The 21,630-nt window shown below is 46.5% G+C and overlaps 1 protein-coding gene and 1 long non-coding RNA gene across 2 annotated transcripts; one reads left to right on the forward strand and one right to left on the reverse strand.

Annotated features, from left to right (window-relative positions):
- Positions 1–541: 541 nt before the first annotated feature.
- LOC110349087 (uncharacterized) lies at positions 542–8,456 on the reverse strand. The gene is made up of 4 exons (XR_015448529.1): positions 7,972–8,456; positions 7,269–7,375; positions 6,968–7,155; positions 542–6,711 (listed from the first exon to the last, which is right to left on the reverse strand). It is a non-coding gene; the product is annotated as an uncharacterized LOC110349087 (long non-coding RNA).
- A 6,291-nt stretch (positions 8,457–14,747) lies between these two features.
- On the forward strand, positions 14,748–20,391 carry Cd8a (CD8 subunit alpha). The gene is made up of 6 exons (XM_004844569.3): positions 14,748–15,821; positions 15,911–16,273; positions 16,937–17,041; positions 17,237–17,347; positions 17,934–17,964; positions 19,827–20,391. The coding sequence occupies exons 1-6, from the start codon at positions 15,563–15,565 to the stop codon at positions 19,876–19,878; spliced, it is 921 nt and encodes a 306-aa protein (XP_004844626.2). The 5' UTR covers positions 14,748–15,562; the 3' UTR covers positions 19,879–20,391.
- Positions 20,392–21,630: the final 1,239 nt, after the last annotated feature.

Below are 21,630 nucleotides of genomic sequence, written 5' to 3' on the forward strand. Positions count from 1 at the left end.
TAAAGGCTTCTGAATACACTTTTGTTAGAAAAAAATTGTTAACAACAGCCTTTTGTTTCCCCAAACCCATCATCAATTTGTCAATATGAATAAAGCCAGAGCTTCTCACACATACAATTTTTACATAACAGAGTCATAATGTTATAATAGTCTGCAAGTCACTGCTTCCACTGAACAATATATGTTAGTTTGCTTTATTTCAGGACATGCAGATGTACTGGCTGACTTTTAACTGTTGCATGGTATTCCCTAGGGTAGTGAACAGTTTAATGCCCACTACCCCATTGATGAGCTGTGGGGGGTCTTGCCCAATGTCCACTACACAGGGAGTGCTGCATGGACACCTTCTTGCCTGTCTCATTCAGCACAGGTATGAGCAAGTGTGTTTTGCAGCACACAGACCTGGGCATGGTGCTGGCTATCTGCTCAAGCAATCACTGGGATAATATTGATAAACATTATTTAAATGGCCAGAGAAAGGAGGGAAAATAAGCAAAGAACAAGTGTGACGAATAGAAAATTATTACAAATGGTAGACCTTAATGCAGCTATATTTTTATTTATTTTTTGTAGCTTCTCTTCTATTGCTATGTGATTGCAATACATAATAATTGTACTCATCATGGGGAATTGGTATGTACACATATCTTCATTCTTTTTACTTCTTCCCTTCCCCTCTCTCGCCTCCCCCATCTCCAGATTCCCTTCCCATCTCCACAAAGCCTATCTCCTTGTTTTTGATCATGTATCTTTTGTTTTGCCCTTTAAATTATTTACATTTGGGAGACAGAGGAGGGAAAGGGGAAGTAAAAAAATGTTACGCACATATACCAACTCCCCACGATGAATGTAAACATGTACTAACAATGATTTTTAAAGTTTTTAAAAAATAAATTCTTTATATTTAGGGTTTCTCATACTTCTCATAAGAAAAAAAACATGCACTATTTAACCTCCTGTATCTGATTTATTTCACTTAGCATTATGGTCTCAAGGTGCATACATTTTCATACAAATGACTCAAATTTATCCTTCTTTATGGCTGAACAGTACTCCATTGTATATATATATACTGTAGTTTCTTTATCCATTCATCATAGGCCATGCCAAGATTTAATTATGTCGTGATGCTATATACATGAATATGCATGTATCACTGTAATATGATGTCTTTAACTGTTTCAGAAAGATACCCACAAGGGGTGTAGCTGGATCAAATGGAACTTCTATTTTTAATTTTTTGGGGAATCTCCATAATAATTTCCACAGAGATTATAGTGGTTTACATTCTCACCAACAATGTGGAAAGATTCCTTTTGCCCCCAACAAGATTTTTAAATGACTTTAAATGTGAATGACTTAAATATGCCACTAAAAGGCAGGCAGAGACTGTCAGATTTTCTTTTCTGCACTGGGGATTGAACACAGGAGCCTTCACACTGAGCTACATCTCCAGCCTTTTTTATTTTTCATTTTGAGACAGTGCTGGGATTACAGGTGTGCACCACCACACCAAGCCAGAAAGATTAAGATTTTTTAAAGATTTTATAAGATTTTAAAAAACAAGACCTAACCATAATTGTCTACAAAAAACTCACTTTAAATATAAAGACTCAGATGAGCTGTAAATAGATGGGGAAACATACATCAGGCTAGCATTATCAAAAGAAAATGGTAGGGCCAGAGATTTAGCTCAGTGGTGCTGCCACCTGCCTGCCTCGAAAGTGCAAGGTCCTGAGTTTAATCCCAGTACCAGAAAAAAAGAAAAAGAAAAAGGCCAAGGATTTAGCTCAGTGGTTCTGGCACCTGCCTCACAAGCTCAAGGTCCCGAGTTCAATCCCCAGTACCAAGAAAAGAAAAAGAAAATGGTAGCAGCTACACTCATTTCAGATAAGCCACAGTCCAGAACAGGAAATTTATGAGGCATTACATAATGTCGAAATGGTCAGTTCTTCAAGAAGACAAAACAGTCTAACATGCATTTACTTAACAACAGAACACCAAATTTTGTGAGATAGAAAATGGTAGAAATGTAAGAAGAAATAGACAAATACAGTATTATAAGTGGATATTTCAACACCCTTATCAGTAATTGAAAACTCCTGCCAACAGAGAATTAGTAATAGTTTAATTGACCTGAGCAGCACTATCAACTAATTTGATCTGACACTTACAAAATACTCCATCCAATAATAGCAGAACACATACTCTTCCCAAGTTTACATGGAACATTCACCAAAAGACTATATTCTGTATTATAAAGTACATCTTAACAATTTAAATTAATAGATACCATATAAAATAAGATCTCAGACCACAGTAGAATTAAACTAAAAATTAGTAGCAGAACAATATCTGGATAATCTTCAAAGAATTGAAGATTATACAACATACTTCTAAATAACATAAGTTTCAAAGAAGTCTCAAGAAAAATTTAGCTGGGTGTGGTGGCACATACATGTAGTCCCAGCACTTGGGAGTCAGAGGCAAGAAGATTGCCTCAAGTTCAAGGCCTGCCTGGGTTACTTAGTGAGTTTAAGGCCAGCCTGAACTATGTAGCAAGACCCTCTCTGAAAAAAAAAAAAAAAAGGAGAAAAAAATTTTTAAATATTTTGAAGTGAAAATGAAAATTTATCTCAATTTATGAAATGCACCAAAAGTAGTGCTTACAGGGAAAATTATAGCACTGGATACATATACAGTATATAAAAAAGAGAAGATCTAAAATCAACCATCTAAAGTTCTACTTTGGGAAACAAGAAAAAGAAGAACGTAAGCTTAAAGCAAGCAGAAGAGACCTACTAAAGTTAGAACAGAAATCAATGAATTGAAAACAAGAAACAATAGAGAAAAAATCAATGAAAATAATAGCTGATTCTTTGAAAATATAGCAGATCTGAAAAACCTCTAGCTAAGGGTAAGCAGGAAAAAAAAGAGAGAAGGCACAAATTACTAATAGGAATCTGTCACAGGGGATTTAGCTCAGTGGTTCCAGCGCCTGCCTCGAAAGCACAAGGTCCCAAGTTCGATCCCTGGTACAAAAAAAAAAAAAAAAAAACACAAACTAATAGGAATCTGTCGATCCCAGGAAAATCATGTCATCTCACTGGGTATTACTTTCCTCTGCAGTTTAGTCAAAATACCTGACTCTTACCACTCAAAAAAAGAAAGAAAGGAAAGAAAAAAAATAAGGTCCCAAATTGCACAAGCTTGCGGCTGCACAGGCCTCTGTCTGCTATGGGGCCCACACTGAGGTTGTGGGTCTGTCTGGTCCACGGAGAGCAGAGGAAGCAGTCTGCAGGGTGCAGTTCACGTTTGGTGGGCTGGAGTTTTGCCAGAGACTCCTGCAGTAAGCCTCTAGTCCCCACCTGCCCAGTGTGTGATGCAAGGTTGAAGAAAAAATTTTTTTCAAGATTGTTAAATTCAGTACAATTAAACCATTTTAAAGGGCTAGACAGATATACATTTTTATCTCCCCCACCAAAAAAGTGGTTGCTACATGCATTTAGGTAGAGCAGTTTAATGAGGTACAGATTTTACAAAGATAATTGGTACCATGTAAAAAGATTGGATAAATTGGATATTAGTAGCAGGGAAACTTGAAAAGGTCCTGGGAAAAAAAGATGGGAACCAGAAGAAAAACAGGATCAATGAAGGGAAAAAGAAAAGACTAAAGTTTATGAGAGATGATGGAGAGTAGTGTTAAGGCAGCCTTTTCTCAAATATTTGTTGTTCTGCGTTATCAAACACAAGTAAGGTGAATTATATGACCAAAGTAGTTTTCTAAACTACACGATATAGCTCTCTCTTTAAGAATCTAATGCACATTAGCATATTAAATATTGAAAAGACCTCTGAAGAAAACATGGTTAAAGTAGGAATGTTCCAGACTTAATTGACCATGGAAACATTTCTCCAATGTTCGTACATAGATAGGTTCTGCTGAATTAGTATTTTGAGGAACAGACTTTGGGAAGTATTAATCTAAAATGTAATTTATTCACCCAAGGCTAATACCAACAGGTATGGACAATTCAGCTGTATCAGCTGTTTAAAAATGTTGATTATTGGCCCAGGGATTTAGCTCAGTGGTTCTGTCGCCTGCCTCGCAAGCGCAAAGTCCAGAGTTGGATCCCCGGTACCAAAAAAAAAAAGTTGATTATTTTAGTTGATCGTTTTATCCATTCCAATTGATTGATTCCTATACTGTATTAGTTGTTAATGCTTTGAATATCACCCTTTATTCAATAATACAATAATATTTATTGAAAAAAAAAACCTTAAGGCAGGGACTGGGGATTTACCTCAGTGGTACCATGCCTGCCTTGCAAACACAAGGTCCTGAGTTGGATCTCCGGTAACAAAAAATAAAAAATAAAAACTTAAAACAGAGTTAAAGAGAAAGTGTGAACTCCAACAGCCCTGCCCTATCTCTTCCACTGAATTTTATTACTCATCGATCAGGGTAAAAGGTATAGTACATGCATGTATAGATGTGCAATACGTGAAACTTCCACAGAAACCAATGCAGGCAAGGCTTTAAAGAGAAGAGTCAAAGCATTTTCAAATTAGAAACAAGATAGACAAAATATATGGTTGTAATTAGAGCATTGTCCTTCCAGCTATGAAGGCACTAATTGTGGGGATGGAATTTGGGTGCCATTACTCCAACCTCAACTACACGTGTTATCTCTATTAGCCCCTCAGCTTCATAGGCCATTACTCTGGCCTCGGCTGTGGCTGTTAGCAGGGAGGTCACATTGCCCTGCAAGCTACCACAGTGCTCATGAGATACTGCTGTGAGTCACATAGTTTCAGTGAGACTCGCTTCTTAAAGTAAGCCAATTGAGGGATTTAACTCTGCAGCCTGCACTGCTTACAGCATGTTTTGGACATAATCAGTATTGCAGGGTCTAGCAGAGTTTTTCCTTTTCAATGTGTGCTTTGTGGTAGAACAAATAGAAACATAATTCTTACAGTGTGAGAGCTGCAACAGCATAACCTCCTCAAGTTAAAATAGAGAAAACACAAGCACAAAAAGACAAGAACAGACAGCCCATATACAAAAAGAAAATTCAACCTGTTGTTATATCTACAAGGGAAAAAAGTTGGCTGCAATAAAAAAAATCAAAGAAAAAAATTTAAAATATCTGAATTTTTGTCTCTCTTAAAATAATTGATTATATATATATATAATATAATGAAATTAATGAAACATGCATTTTCACATAAAGCCAATACTATACATTTGTCCAATCTGTAAAAGACCAACTTGGCCCAAAAAGCCACTTGCTCCTGAAAATCTAGACCAAGAAAATAATTAAAATGCATAAAAAGAGGAACATGCCAATATGTTTATTTATAATTTTAACAGCCATGTGGTTTTTACACTTTTTAATATCACCTTGTAATATATAAAGCACAAACTGCTAAAATATGAAGAGGAAATAATAAATCCACAAACATATGTAGAAAGTTTACAACTCTTACAGAAATTAACAGATCAAGTAGGTGAATATATTCTTTTCTTTTTTTTTTTTCTGGTACTGGAGATCAAACTCAGGACCTTGTGCTTGCAAGGCAGGCACGTTGCCACTGAGCTAAATCCCCAGCCCTCAAGTAGATGAATATAAAGAATAGAGAAAATGTGAGTAATATATTTCACAAAGTTTGATCTAATATATCCAATTTTGTACCCAATTACTCATGCAAAACTATGCCTATATTAGTTACAAAGTCAACATCCATCAAAAATTCAAATTCTAAAAAAACATAAATACAGCTAATTCTAGGGCCATAGAACAATAAAGTTATAAACAAAGGGAGGGGGAAATCTATCCAAATGAAGAATTATAAACTACTTTTATGAATTCTTAGGGTAACAGAAATAAAAATTGAAAATATAGGGCCGGGGATTTAGCTCAGTGGTTCCAGCACCTGCCTCACAAGTGCAAGGTCCAGAGTTCGATCCTGGTACCAAAAAAAAAAAGAAAGAAAAAATTGAAAATATACACTATTTCAAAATCACTGTATCATAATGAAAAGGTGGGTACAACATGAATGCTTAAGTAATTAGACAAAATATGAGTGGAACATTTTGCAGTTATCAGGTGAGATTCAGGAAGAGCACATTATAAGAGAAAGTGATACAATAAGACTTTTTAATAGCAAACTGGAAACCAGGAATGATGGCACCTGCCTGGAATCCCAGCACTTGTGAGGCTGAGGCAGGAGGATCACCACAAGTTCAAGGCCAGCCTGGGTTATGTAGTGAGACCCTGTCTCAAAAAACAACAACAACAACAAAAATTGACTAGAAACCTGATGAAAATGATGGGAGAAGAAAAGAAAAATATATAACAAACAAAAAGATATTGAAAACAGCACAAAATAAATGCACCAACAAGTCAACAGTGGTATAGTTCCATATTCGCACTATGAATGATTTTTTTCTTTTCTTTTTATTTTATATTTTCCAAAATATTTTTAAGCTAAACAAGAAGGCAAAGACTTTATTAGGCTAGATATCTTCCATTACTGTGTCTGGCTCAGAACTCCTCTGGACCACAAGGAGGACGGTTCACATCACAGGAGAAGAAACAGGCTATGCATAAAGACTTGTTGGTGGCTAACAGCAGGGTACATGTTCACCAAGGGCCTTTGGTTCCAACCACCACCAGAGCCAGCACGGAAGAGGATCTTCCGAGTAAACTAGAACCAGGAGCGGAATGAAATGAATAAGCCCTAAGAACTTCAGAGGGTCCTTGGTTCCCAGAACCTCCCAACCCAGTGCTCCCAGCCCTCCCCTATCCCAGCCCTGCTGGAGCCCAGAGCACAGGGTGGGACCCATGTCCCAGGCCTGTCTGTGCGGCAACCTGTGCCCCTGAGTGGAACACAAGGGCCAAACATGCCACCTGCCCCAGAACAGGCCCCAACCCCCGAGCCTGTCGGCTTCCTGTCCCCTCACCTCCTGCACATCCTGGGCCAGGGCCCTGCAGTGTCTCCTTGGTGCTTCTGCCCTGTGGTCTCATGAGACCGTGGCCACATCTGCCTGGGCAGGGAACCTGGCCCCCAGGACGACCCCCACATTTCCACTCCAGTCTCCGCATTTTCTGACAAATGAAGGAAGAAGAGTTGGAGAAGCCCCAACTGGCCCTGAGAAGAGAGGATCTCAAATTAGGACTGCTCTCCCCTACTAAGGTTTTGACATCAGCCCAGCACTACTGATTGACAGATGGGGGGAGGGTCAGCCTCTCCCCACTGCCCACCTTGTCTTGGGCCAGAGATGCCATCACTGGAATCAGTTTTGATCCCACCGCACTCCATTCCACCTCCCAACAGTAATCTCAGCCGTCAAAGCAGGATTCTTAGGGACCTGTAATAAGACAGGTGGCTCTTTCGAAGAGGGGGATCTTGAGAACTGAGAGGGTCAGAGCCCCAGCCCCAGCCCTGGTGGAAGCCCACTCCTGCCGCATTTTGCTGGAGGCCATCTCCCTTCCCATCCCCCAAAAGGTAGAAAAAACTAAAGCAACATCGCCTCCTGGGGGCAGAACTGGGCAGAAACTGGTGAGGCAGCCAGGCCCGTCCCTGGTCCCTGCCCTCGGAAGCTGAGTTACTGGGAAGGATGCTCACCTTCCTGGCCCTGTTTTTCTCCCCGTGTGAAGGAAATGTGCTGGGCTAGCTGTCTCCAAATATGAATTTGTCCAGCTCCATACTCTAGACCCTTCTTCTCTCCTCCCCCGAAGCCCTCAGCCAGTCTCCCTCTGCCTCCCACTCTGCACCCCGTTTCTGCTCAGCACCCACGCTGAGCTCTCTGTGCCCTGGGCTGGGCCTGACCTCCCCTGGGCAGAGCAGGTAATGGGCCGGCTGTCTCAGCCCAGGGCTCCTGTGCGCAGAGAAATGGATTCATGTGAGATACAGCGGAGGCGAGGGGAGGGACCCGGATAGGTCCACAGAGGTGGATACTCAGACCTGCAAGGCTGGCCCAAGAAGTCGTTGCGGGAGCAGCCCAGGGGGGAACCGGAGCCAGCTCCCCCCTTCTCCATCCTGTCCCCTCGGAACTCGGTCCGCCAGACACACTGTGCTGCTCCTGGTCACTGTGTCCTGGCCCCTGCCTGCCTGCAGCCTGGACCGGCCTCTGACCCTTCCTCCTCCAACCCCCACGCCGCGCACTGCGTCCTTAGGCTCTGGCTGCTCTCGCCCTGATCTCGCTCCCCATGACGCCCAGTGCTGGGCTCCTTCGCCATGGCGTGGCTGCGCCTACCACATCCTGGCACCTCTACCCTATCGTGACTCCAGTGTCCCCCGACTGTGCCCCTTGCTGGGATGCCCCGCAGAACAGTCTGAGGCCAGCGGAGCAGCAGGGCCACGGCGGCCCCAGCCACCCGCCCAGCGCACCCAGCTCCGCCCGCGCCCGTCCCCACCCAGAAGCTGACTGCGGGCCACGGGCCACCGGGCTCAGGCTCTGCCTCGCGGCGCGTTCGGGGACCTCCCAAGGCCCTCGGCCCGGCGCGTGAGGCCCAGAGGGAGCCGCTCGTTCTCTCTGCGGAACTGAGAGACGAGCGAGAAAGGGCGCGGGGACCCAAAGCCAGAAGGAGGGCGGGAACCCCCTTCTCCTCCCTTTCTTTCTACCTCGCTCTCCGCCCTCCCCTTCCCGAGGACCGGTTACAACTGCGTCCCGGCTGCTGAAGGAGTCGGAACCTCCGCGTGTGCCTGGCGGGGGTGGGGGGTGGGGGGCTGACACTGGCTGGTGTCCCCGCCCCCGTTGCTGACATCCTCCGCAGCTCTCCCTGCAGGTGACCAGAGAACCAGGTCGCGGCGGGAAACCGTGGGAGTGAAACGCTTGATGGCTGAGTTGAGGTTACTTCATGGATCCCGCCCAGCCCCCAGGTGAAGAATTAACCAGCTTCTGTAAAAAAAAAAAAAAAAAAAAACTTTCCACTGACTGCTTAAAGTTTCTATTTTGGGTAAACTGTTTCAAGACAACAAATTTTGTGTTGTGTATAAAGATGATGAGAGGGAAGGGGGGGGAGAAAAGGAGGAGGAAAAGGCGGAAGGAGGAGGGGGAGGGAAGGAGGAGGAGAGGAAGAAAAAGAGGAGGAAGAGTAGGAGAAGGATGAGGAGGAAAGAAGGAAGGGAGAGGAAACCAAGGGAACGAAGAAGGGAAAAAGGAAGAGAAGAGAGAAACCCTTTGGATGTGGTCTATTTTGCTTTCCTGTTTTTGCTAGAGCAAAATGTGACAGGACTCAGGACAGCTTTCAAATAAAAAGAACTGAAGACTCTTTTGGTTATGGAAAGTCATAGCGCACAGTTAACTGGAAAGAAATCAGGTTCTCTAACCAACAAAATCCGTAGTGTAAGTGATGTGTGCTCTGGAAGGCAGGGCTGATACCTGGGGATGGACGTTACCTAAATACTTGATATCCCTCAGGGAGGTGGGCAAAGGACAAGACCAGGCGACCTGCAGAAGAAGAAAGCTGAGTAGCCACAAACCCGTGGCAAGATGCTCAGTCTCAACCTTAGCAAGGGAGATGCAAGGTGGGTTTTGTTTGTTTGTGTGTTTGTTTGTTTTTGTGGTGTTGGGAATGAACCCAGGCCCTCAAGGAAATACAAGTTTATACAATGAGATGCCAATTCAGGCCTACCACACTGGCAGAATGTGGGTCATGGAAACTTACCCACGTGGGGTGGGTACAAACTGGTGCCACCACTTTAAAATTTACCAATAGCTATGGGAGTTAAAAGGAAGCATTTTTAAAATAAATCTCACCTCTCTAGGTCAATCATTCCTCTTCCAGGCCAATACCCAGAGGAAACCTTGTACTTGGAGTCTATGTAATATGTACAAGGATGGTCATCAGAGTGTCATAATGACAAAAATCAGATCTTATGGGTGTTTCATATTATCTGCTGTACTTTTCTGCATTCAAAGGTTTTCAAAACTTAAAAGTGAATGGTGCATCCACTTCAATGAATGGGCAATGAATGAAGTCCAGATGTTAACATCATTTCATCCTGCAGAATCTCCCCATCCACCTTCCCATCCACCCCAGCCTTCCCATCAGCCTCCTTACCATCATCTGTTGGAGTCATCTGTGGATGCCCTATGTGGGTGAGAGGTAGACATGACTTTTCTCTTCCTGCCCCAGGCTTGCCATTCATGATCCCATCATAAACCAAACCTCCCCCATGAAGTTTTTCCACCTTCTCAAGCCCCATCCTGAATTTCCTACATGACCTGGAGTCTGTGCCAATTCTTTCTTCCTTCTCCTTCAAAGCAAGTTTTCCCTGAAGGTTCCATATCCTCCTCTGACCTCCCTTTGCAATGTTATCGCCCCCTTGTCAAGCTCAACTCTGGCCTTGGTCCTCTCCTAAACACAAATCCTTGCCCTTTGATTGCATTTGGGACACTTCTGTTTCATTTTTCTCGAGATTCAAGATCTGCAGCACTCAATTTGCTTATAGTAAGCATGGGTCAGCAGCGAGGGAGGGGCTGACAGAGTCAACACAAGATGTAACCAAAACTTGTGGGTTTCTCCCCTTGACAGCTCAGTTTATGTTCTCTGCCAACCAAGGATTGGCCAAATGTTTGTCAAGCATCAGCCCAGCTTCCTGGGATGCCTTTGTCTTTGTTCTTGATGTCCGTGTGCAGAAATAGATATAATTTTATTTATCCCACTTGGCACTGTGACCGATGATTTGTTCTTTTTTTTTTTTTTTAACTTAAGGACTTAGGTTTTTAATTGTAAAACTTTTTCAGCCAAAATCTCTTCCCATGGTCTTTGTTCACACCTCCTTTACTCTCTCAGGAATCCTAGGAAACATTTCACAGTGCCAAACCACCTTGCAACAGCTTTTTCAAACTGCCTCTATGTGTCTCCCTGCATTGTATTCTGTGTGACTTCTTCAATGCTGGCTTCCAGTTCATGAGTTATTCCTTCAACTATGTTCAATTTAGAGAGTATCCTACTTTCTATATTGAGTTTTCCTTTCCAGTACATTCATTATTTATCATCTTGAACTGTTCTTGTTTAATTGATTTTCTGCAAGTTCTTGTTCTCTTTGAATAAAACCCTTTTCACACTGGTGCATGATTTGCATTTCTTTGAGAGTGGATCCATATCCCATTTGTTGAGTCTTACATATACTTTGGATTTTGAGTCTGCATGCAAGGTTCTCTTGAATAGAAAAAATTTTAATCTCTTCTCTTTATACTTCACCCTCCTGATTTTTTCAGCTCTCACTTTTCAGAGCTCCCAGTAGGAACCAGGCCCTACACTGGTGGCTCTGGGCTCTAACCTTTCAATCAATAGAAATCTAGATCCAAGATCCTGTTTCAAAAGAAAGCCAGGCTCCAGCTTTGCTCCAAAGGTGAGGCACTTTGGGACTCTGCTAGCCATAAGTGCCAAACCCTTGGTGCCTCTGTACCAAGAATGAACCCTCAAGAGCCAGACCCAAGAATGACCAGAGCCCAGAAAGCCAGCCCTGATTCCAGCCCTGGTTCCCACTGCTACATCCATGCAGATGCTCATCTTGCTTCTGAGTTGCCTTCTCCCTTCCACCTTATTTTAAACCTACCATTACTATGTGTTATAGCATGGTATTGGCACCATTTTGGACAGAAATCAAATGCCTCCTTCTAACCAACTCTCCTAATACTTAACTCATTTTTAAACCCATCCACTTTTGTAAAGCCTGTCCTGACCACTGTCATGTGAAATTAACTATCTCCACCTCTTTGGCTCTGCTATATTCCACTTTGGTCTTCTTTTAGTTTTAACTGAACAAGTATTTCTTGAAGACCTGGGAAGTACTTTGGGGCTGGGGCAGGGGGTTGGAATGAGGAGATCTTCACTGGAAAGGAGAGGGAAGAAGTTAGGAGACCATTGCAAAGATCCAGGCTGGAGATGAAAGCAGCACAGATGAATTCAAGGATCCAGGGTACAGTAAAGTAAGAATGGAGGAAATGAGCTTGCATTGACATTTTATTTATGACTGAGGTAGAGCAAAGCCCTGGTAATACCAGAGTTGCAAACAGGGAGACCCATAGTATGTCCGTAGACCTGAACTGACCAGGGGAGACAGCAGGCGACTTCACAGCTGTGATTCTAACTTGTCCCTGTAGTGTACGACTTAGGAGCTGGAGCTGGAACAGAGAGCCCTGATGAACTTCCTACTACTTCCTGCCCACTTACGAATTTTGAATGTTTTTAACCTGTGTGAATTAAAATCTTTTTATTCCCATGGTTCAAAAACATACATTTTTGCCAGGCATGCTGGCACATACCTGCAATCCCAGCACTTGGGAGACGAGGCAGGAGGATCAGTCCAAGTTCAAGGTCAGCCTGGGCTCCATAGTGAGTTCAAGGCCAGCCTGGCCTACACAGTGAGACCCTGACTCAAAAAAGAGAAAAAAAAAACCCAGATATTTTGAGAATAACAAAGACCTGTCTGTTTTGTTTTCTCTACATATTTTGAAAACAAGGGACTAGTGTGACAGTGCAGTCATTCCCAGTCCTTCTTCACCTCCATGTGAGCACAGCAGGCTGGGGTGTGTGGGCTCACCTGTGTGTGACAAGCAAGCCCAGCCCAGTGCTCTGCACACACACCTGGGCTACAGAAAGCCCTCATTTCCAAGCCTGTGCAATTGCATCTACTCCTCTGCCTGCTGCAGAGCGGATGCCGTTGTGGTTACATACAGAATCCACCACCAATTGTGAAAAATATCTTTGGGGTCACAAAGCTTCCTTGGTGGGTTTGACATGCTGCCTTGACATGCCCCCCATGATATGATGCCCTGTGCAAAGAGGCTGCTAGCTTTGGCTTGGCTGTGAGGCCAGAAAGCCCCCAAGCCAGCGATAGCTCACTTCAGGGAGATGGAATAGAACACTTCTATTTTCAAGCAGTATACCCCCAAAATGCGGCCATCATCATACTCGGGGACCTGGCTCCCTAGACCCAAATCTCCACCCTAACTGGGCAAGGTGTACTTTCATGTCCATCCGCCCTCTTTACCACCTTTCTGATTGTATCCTTTGGCCAGCAGCGTCACAGGATGCTCCTTCTGCAGTGGGGACAGTGACCAAACAAAATGGGAAACTGCATCTAAAGCATAGCTTGCCATGTTGGTGACCTGTCTGAACTTAGCTGCTTCCTTGTTCTCATTCATCTGAGTTGAGGAACAGCACAGTGTGTACACAGTCAGGGATGGGGACACACACACACACACACACACCCACACAGACGCATGCATACATATGCCACTCATTGCAGAGGTTTTCCCTTCCCCACCTCCTTCATCTTCCATTTGAAAATGTTTCTTGTACTGGTGTAATCCTCAGTGATGCAGGTACCTATATCACAGCAGAGCTGATACAACTGCATAAACTGAGAAACTGCTGAAATGGCCATTAAAAGGAGGTTTAAATGATGGACTGCACAGATAAAATGTACACTTTTTTAAAAAGGGGGTGGGCCAGGCATGGTAATGCACATCTGTGATCCCAGCACTTGGCAGGCTGAGACTGGCAGATCACTTCGAGTTTAAGGCCAGCCTGGGCTACATGAATTCAAGGCCAGCCTGAACTACATAGCGAGACCCTGTCTCAAAAAACCAATAGATAAATAAATAAAAGAATGGGGTGGATCTATATCTGCTGACATGGAAAGTTTCCTTCTGCTAAATAATAAAAGTAAACTGCAATATATACATATAATATATATATATCTATATCTATCTATCTATATATATATATCTATCTCCCAATGTGTCTAAAACAATGCATAAACATCTGTTTGTGCCCAGATAATATCTGAGGAACACGCTCAACTGTAACCGTGGTTTTTCTCTAGAGTGATGACAGTCAAGAGCATTGAGACAGAGGACTTTGTACTCATTTTTTGCATTATCTGATGTTTTACAAGAATATATTACTCTTACCAGGCCTGGTGGCGCACACCTGTAACCCACTACTCTGGGTAGCTGAGCCAGGAGGATCACAAGTTTGAGCTCAGCTTGGGCTACTTAGCAATTACTCAGATCCTGTCTCAGAATAAAAATAAGAAAAGGGCTGGGGATGTTGCTTAGTATGAAGGCTAGAGGTTCAGTCTTCTGTACCACAAAAAAAAGAATATTCTTATAATTTAAAAGACACAAAATTGTTTTTTCTAAATATAAAATGTTTCATGTTAGAGTAAGCACTTTGGATGCTGGGGTGGTGGTGATAGTGGGGGTGCAAAAAAAGCCCACCCAAGGGCTGAGGATACAATCAGTGGTAGAACTCTTGGCTAGCATGCACAGGGCCCTCGGTTCAATCCCTAGCACCACAATAATTAAGTAAATAAAAAGCCCATCCAACACTTGCTTGCTTTCATTTAGACCCCATCAGGAGATTGCAGTTCCGTGAACACGGCTCAGCCCATGAAGTTTTGTGACATCTAGGGGTAGAGGACACATCATGGGGTCTGGGACACCCTTGGGCTCAAGGGTGGAGGCAGATGAGGGGGCAGGATGCCAGGTGGCTGTGTCCAAATCAACAGCAGTGATGGGAAGTGCACCCAGTACGGGATCCTAAGTAGGAAGACAGTGAAACACTAAAGAAAGGAGAGGAAAGCATGGCCCTGAGGCCGGAAGGTTTCAGGACAGCGATAGGCAAAAAGGAAGGGACCACGTGGGCCAGGGACAGAAGAGGGAAACTGCTCCCAGACACCCCACCCCCTCTTTCTTGCCTAGCATCCAGCACAGGGGAGGAGAGAAATGAGGTGGAAGTCAGACAGGGAGGAGAGTGGGGTCTGGCCGTGGGGTAAACAGAATAACAGGCAGGCAGCAGGGCAGCAGCGAGGCATCCACAGGCTGGAAAGCGCAGAGGAGCACTGAGGATGGGCACTGAAGCCTGCAAGGCTGGGGCTGGGGCTGCAGCTGCGGGGACAGGCGGGCCTGGGCTGTGGCAGAGGCTGGGAGGAGCCAGTGCCCACCAAGGGCTGGTGAACCAAGCCAAGGCGTTGAGTTTCCCAGTGAAGGGGAGTTGCAGGGGTGACACCGTCATATGCCCTCACGAGAGTGACTCTCAAAGCGCCACAGGCTGGCATGCGGGCTGGTGTGTTGTCTGCCCTGAGAAGAGATGAAGCTGTGTGGTGAGCTCTGTCCCTGGAGACAGCGCTGAAGGGTGTGGCAGCAGAGGAGCTGGGTGGCACCGAGGCTGCACTGCTGCCGGCTCCATCAAGTCCCCTCCGGGACAGAAGCCTGGGCTGCCCTTTCCCAGTCCTGGAGGGGTGGCCAGGTCACCCACTCCTCTTCATTCTCAGCCTCAGTGCCAGGCATGCAGACCAGAAGCCCCAAGGCCATATGAAGTGAGGGCAAACGAATGGGAGCTCCCCTCCCTTCCTGCTCTCTCGCTCAGGTTTCTCGAAAACCTTAATCGCTCTTTACCCTCTGTCTCTGTCACAGCCACCAAAGAGCCGTGTCCATGGCCATTTCCAAGCTCTTTTCCCTGGCCCCAAGCCCACAGCTCTCCGTGCCCACAGTTGCTCTGCCAGGTCCCTTTCACAGCTCCCAGGCCCCCACATGCTCTCTGGGCTGGAAGGTGACAACCGCGAAAAGAGGGCGACACTCTCCACGGCGGGGGCTTCGGGTGACATCACATCCTCCAAACTCCACGTCGGGCCGCAGCCGGCCGAAGGGTGCAACTTCCCCCCTCCGAGGGCCCTGGTTCCTGGGCGGCTTCCCTCGCGCCCGGCTTTAGGCTTCGCCCTTCGAGGAGGAGCGCGCTCCATGGCCCCGCGGGTGACCTCCTGGCTGCTGCTGCAGGTGGCCTTGCTGCTCGGTGAGTCGCGACCCCGGGGCAGGCGGGGGGCAGGAGCGGAGGGGTCGGGGGTCCCAGCTCAGCCTCGCTGCTTTCCCCCAACCCCGCAGACGCCGCCGAAGCCCAAGGGCCCAACCAGTTCCGAATGTCGCCGCCGAAGCTGGTCGCGGGGGTCGGCGAGACGGTGACGCTGCGCTGCGAGGTGCTGATGCGCAACGTGCTGCAGGGCTGCTCCTGGCTCTTCCAGCCGCACGGCGCCACCCGCAGTCCCACCTTCCTCCTGTACCAGTCGGGGTCGCGGCCCAAGCTGGCCCCGGGTCTGGACGAGAAGAGATTCACCAGCACGAAGAGCAGTAACACGTACACCCTCACCGTGAGCGGCTTCCGTGAGCAGGACGAAGGCTACTATTTCTGCTTGGTCGTCGCCAACACGATTCTCCACTTCAGCCCCTTCCTTCCTGTCTTTCTGCCAGGTCTGAGAGCAGGGCGCGGCGCCTCTTCTCGTGGGGACTGATTGGGGCTCACCTCCAAATCCATTTTTCATTTTATTTTATATTTTGGTGCTTTGAGACAGGAGTTCGCTATGTAGTTCAGACTGGCCTGGAACTCACTATGTAGCCCAGGCTGGCAAGGAGCTCAGGGTGATCCTCCTGCCTCAGCCTCCTGAGTGCTGGGATTACCGGCAGGCGTGCGCAGCCAGTTTGGCCCAAAACGGTTTTTCACACCTCCTAATTCCGTGGTGGGTACTTAGATACTATTCCCACTTCTCAGACCAGGAAACTGGCTACAGTATGGCTGAATAGGGACTAAAGTTGCCTTTTTGTCTCGGCCGACTTAGGCTCAGGTGCTTGTGTGGTCCTAGGAAAGTTACTGAAATTCCTTGCACTCCTGTTTGCGCCCCGGTGGAATCCAGATAACAGCCCAGGCTGCACCCATGGAGGGCTGGGCGGAGGGCAGCCGCTCGGCCCGCCGCAAACAGGGTCAGCGTACCCAGCGTCCCTCCTTTTCCGCCCGGGGAGAATCGATGGGAGGCGCGCCCTGGGTTAAAGGGTGTAGGGGTGCAAGGCGAGGGCCGGGCGGGCGCCGAGGAATCTGCAATGCCTGCTCGACCCCCACCCATCCTGTTGCTCCCGCAGCTGCTCCCACCACCACGCCCGCTCCGCCTCCCCCCACTCAGGTGCCCAGCGCGTTGTCCCCGTCTGTGCGCCCAGAGACTTGTGTGCTCTCCAAGGGCGGCAAAGGTAAGGCGGGCGTGGGTCCCAGGGCTCCTGGCGGACCACAGGGGACACTCACCTCGGGGGCCACCCTGATCCTGGAGGGCGGTCCATATTTGGGGGAAACCGAGTCCGGGGTGGGCAGCAGAGCTTGGGATGGCAGAGTGGGGTGGAACGGAGATCCCGGCCAGTCGCTAAGTGTCGAAGCTTCGGTGTTGTCAGCGCACACAAGGTGGCTGGATCTCACCTGCGATGTCTACATCTGGGCGCCCTTGGCCGGCACCTGCGCTGTCCTTCTGCTGTCCCTGGTCCTCGCTGTCATCTTCCTCCGCAGTAAGTCCCGGGTAACCACCGTGGGGAGGCGGCCCTCCCCACCCGCCCTTCGCGCTCGCTCTAGGCAGCCGTTGACCGGAGATAGGGTTCACATTTTTGGGATTGCGGAGCTACATTGCAAGAGCGAGCATAGCCCGTTTTTCCTGGAGCTAGAAGGCAGGAAAGCTGGGACGTTTTTGGAAACAGCGTCTTATTCCCAAGCTGCAGGAGCTCGTGTTCCACCGCCCCCCCCCCCCCCCAAGCCCAGCTCGCAGAGAGAGTCCCTGACTTGTTGCAAATAGCAACTGGGGCCGGGGTGGGGGTGGGGGGGTCTGTGAGTCTGGGACCTGTGCCCAGGAAGCGTGGGCCAAAACCGCAACTGGTTCAAGGTTCTCCTCGGCCCCCATCCCAGGATCCCCTACCTCTCTTCGGCCTCCATGCATGTGACTGTGCCAGCGCAGGTCTACAGAATCGCCACAGTTCAGCCACATCTGCGTTGGGAATGTTTTTAAATTGATGTTTGAGGAGAGGGAAAAGGCAGGAAACTGGGAGGAACTGCATGGGAGACTACTAGGAGCACTCACTTTTCCCTTTTCTTCTTATCCAGGGAACAGACGTCGCGTTTGCAAATGTCCTAGGTGAGACCTTCATCCTGGGGCTTGCTCACCTGGTCCTGGCTTTCCAGAGGCAGGGAGAGGGAACCTTTCCCAGGGAAAGGGCATGGCTGTGGTCTCAGAAGCGGGGGTCCGCTGAGCCCTGAACAAAAGGGGGCAAAGGCTGGCCACGTGGTTGAGTCCTTGAAAAAGGGGGTAGGGGTGGGGTGGAGCAAGGCTGTTTATTTGGTTTAGCACCAGAAAAACCACCAGAGACCTTCCTCATGTTCTCCCTAGTTCCTCAACTACCTGTGGCCCTCTTTTTTGGAATAATTCTATCCAGATTCCACTGCTTGTGGTCTCATTTTTCGTGGGACAGCCAATCTTTTACACATAAATCAAAAAATAAATGGCCTCTGTTCCCAATTTCCCTGTGTCAACACAGGGCTTGATTTGTCACCAAGGATGGGAGGAAAAGGAGCAATCAGCTGTCTGGCTTCGACACTCAGTTTAGCTCAGTGATTCTGAAATGTTCAGAAAAACGAAGCAAAACAAAACAAAAGCCTTCAGTAAGAAAGACCTCTGCTCTGCTCTCCTTGGCCCCCGGGCTGAGGCAGTCCCAGGGAACATCTAAGCAATGCTCCAGCCTGGCACTGTGACATCTCTTTCTCCTCACATCAGCCACCTATGATGGATATCACAGTCCCAACTCACAGATCTCTGATTCATTCGAGGATAGGAATCCCACCCGAGCGGGCAGAGGCAAGACTACCCTCCATCATCATCTGTTGAAAGCCTGCAGCATGCTTTATAGTCACCTCCTCCCCCCAGGTCCTTGAGTTTTACCTCTACAGACTCAACCAACTTTGGATAGAAAATATATTTTTAAAGAACTTGTCAGTATCGACTGTGTACAGACTTCAGGACAACCAACTGAATAACCAATTCCTTCCAATAGATGAAAATATTTTAGGTTTTATATGAGCTTGCACTTTATACTCCTTGGTGTTTCTCTGCAGGAATCCAAGCTTAGTGTCTTCACTCATCATTTTTTTTTTTTTTTTGGTACTGGGGATCAAACTCTGGTCCTTGTGCTTGCAAGGCAGGCAGCGGAACCATTGAGCTAAATCCCTGGCCCATTTTACTCATCATTATTTTAAACAATGGGAGCATAATGAATTTCCAATGCATATGTTGTGATAATCCCACAGGATAAAGACTCTAAAAACCAACCGAGAAGGATTTTTAGTACTTTCATTACCTGGAGTGCAGTTGGAAACTTTTGCAAGAATAAGGTCCTGCCCTGAAATACACAGCTATGCAGATTAAACTCGTTTGTGGGATTCCCTCAGCTGAGTGAATATACTCAGTGACTCCAGAGCCACTCAGCTTCAGGAGAGAGGTTTTGGAGGACAGGGTATGTGCACATGACAAATTAGGTCATGTAAGAGTGCCCTGGATTGAATTAACACCCATTTGTTTGGGTTGAAGGTAATTTTAGGTCAAGTGGCTAGGGCTAGGGGCACCCCTCTATCCCTGAGAATCAGGTCATCCCCAGCCCTAAGGTTCCTGGTGACCTTGACAAAGGCTCCAAGCACCTAGGCTAACTGGGCTCAGATCCTGCCTCAGCCACCTCCTGGTTATGTGACCCTGGGCAGTTCTCCAACATCTCTTACCCAGTGCCAACTCCATATAGTTGCTCCTGTGGCTGCTGCGAGGATCAAACAAGATGGTGGGAGTGAAGCACTCTGGGGCAGCTGCTGAGGCCATTCACCCCATCCCGCAAGTTGTGCTCCAGGGACAAGTTCTCAGACCTTTCCGTAGCTGAGGGTTAGGGGTTGGTCATGGGAGGATGCTGCTTTGGAGGAGCTCTTGATACACTGACAGTTATTTTGCCTTTCTTTCAGGCCTCAAGTCAGACCTGGAGGCAAGCCCAGCCCTTCAGGGAAATTCGTCTAACATGGCACTCAGCCTGTGTGACAGCCACTACATGCCTTCATACTGAGATGGTCCCTTGGAGAGCAAGTGCTTCTCTTTTGGGTTTTCCAGTCTTCCTTCCCATGTACTCATTCTTATTATTATTTTAGTGGGGGGTGGGGTGGGAAGAGTTACTTTTTCTTCATGCTATTTACTTTGACAAAAAACAAAACCATTGAGTGTCTACAGTTCACTGCAAGAGTCACAGTACTGTTGCACATACTGGAGGGTAGAGGTAAGAAGCCAGGTTCTCAGATGCTGGAATTCACTCTTCCACCCACTTGTGTGGCAGTGGCACCCTATGGCCATCCCTCCCTAATCACTCTCCTCTACCCACTTGGGCTCAGGTGCCACCCTAAGAGCATTCTATATAAACTCAGATCAAAGCACATGCAACCCCTTTCAAAAGTCTGATGCATCAGCCCCGCCTGCAGTTCCTTTTCTGTTGTCCATTTCTGTCTGTCACCTTCAATAAACACAGCTGCTTTTCCCTCACCACTGAATGTCCACTTTGCAATTCTTTGCTTGCTATACACAAGAGCTTGGAATCCATTGGGTCCACCACACTGTTACACTGTGGTGGAGCTGGAGGCAGCCTCAGTGGCCTTTGGTCTAAACCTTTTCCCTGCCCAACCAGAGGAGGCTGAAGCCCAGAGATGGGAGCAACTTGGCCAGTAATAGCAATGGAGGGTTGGAGGTTGGAGTCCTTGCCTGCCAGCCCTAGGCTCTTTCCTTCACACCATCTGGGACTCTCTTTCCAGGAGCCAGGGGCTCAAAGTAAGGTGTTTGTGACTCAAACCATTATTGGGTCTCAGGCCCAAGGAGGTAATGAAATGAAGACAAGACATTGCCTTGACAGGTTCTACAATGTTAATAACACCAGACCTTTCTATAATGAAGCATACAATTGGATAGCCTCTGTACCAGCTGAAACCAAGACACTTTTACAGAACTATCTTGTGTTAGGGAAAGCAGAAGAGAAAGCTGAGAAATTATAATGGTACAAATTCCTACAATAAAGTGAAGAGGTGAACTCAATCCTGGAAAATGAATCCCTCTGTCTCTAAAGAAAATCGCTGTGAAATTCCTATGAGGCTAAAGTGCTCTCCCAGCCCTTGCACAGCAGAGGGTGAAACTTTTCAAGATGATTTCAGCATCAGTAAGTTGAGCAGAGGTCCTCCTGAATCTCCAAATCTGAGATACTGGTTTGGAACATACTTGTGGGATCACTGATGACAATTTATACTTGAAGACAATCATTGGGAGTGCTGCCAGAAAATTTCTGGCCTCCCCCACCTTCAGCAGATGTGAGGATGAGGGAGAAGAGGCTGGTGGGGAGCCTGAGACCCAAACTGTTGCCCATGTGAGTGTTTTCTGTCATAGTATTACACAAGCACCGAGAGAGAGACCTAGGTAAAGTAATACAAATGTTCCATAATTCTTACTCCATAGTTAATATTATGGTGTAACTTTTTTTCTATGCATGTATGTAAAATATCTACCTTGTTTTTTAATAGTATGCTGTTACAAGTGGCTTTAGTAAATAAACTTTATGGCATCCCTTTTTTTAGTCATTAAGTTTATTGGCACATTTTAGGTGTACAATACGACATTCATCATTGGGAATTTGTACCTTTACATGACATATCTTGGTTATTTTTTTCCCCATTACCCTGCCCTCCCATCAACCCCTCCACCCCTATTTACAAAAACTTTTTTTCCATTTTTTCCTTT

Source organism: Heterocephalus glaber, unplaced genomic scaffold (genome assembly GCF_053883595.1).
Source record: "Heterocephalus glaber isolate CG9 unplaced genomic scaffold, H.glaber_assembly_v1.0 deba00000470, whole genome shotgun sequence".
NCBI classification, from domain to species: domain Eukaryota; kingdom Metazoa; phylum Chordata; class Mammalia; order Rodentia; family Bathyergidae; genus Heterocephalus; species Heterocephalus glaber.

What these genes read in the sequence shown, in the direction of transcription:
- Cd8a (XM_004844569.3), top strand. Translation starts at nt 15,563, where the DNA reads ATGCTCTCTGGGCTGGAAGGTGACAACCGCGAAAAGAGGGCGACACTC. An exon ending in CCTTCCTGTCTTTCTGCCAG is followed by an intron (nt 16,274 to 16,936) that starts GTCTGAGAGCAG and finishes TTGCTCCCGCAG; the next exon opens with CTGCTCCCACCACCACGCCC. An exon ending in CGCGTTTGCAAATGTCCTAG is followed by an intron (nt 17,965 to 19,826) that starts GTGAGACCTTCA and finishes CCTTTCTTTCAG; the next exon opens with GCCTCAAGTCAGACCTGGAG.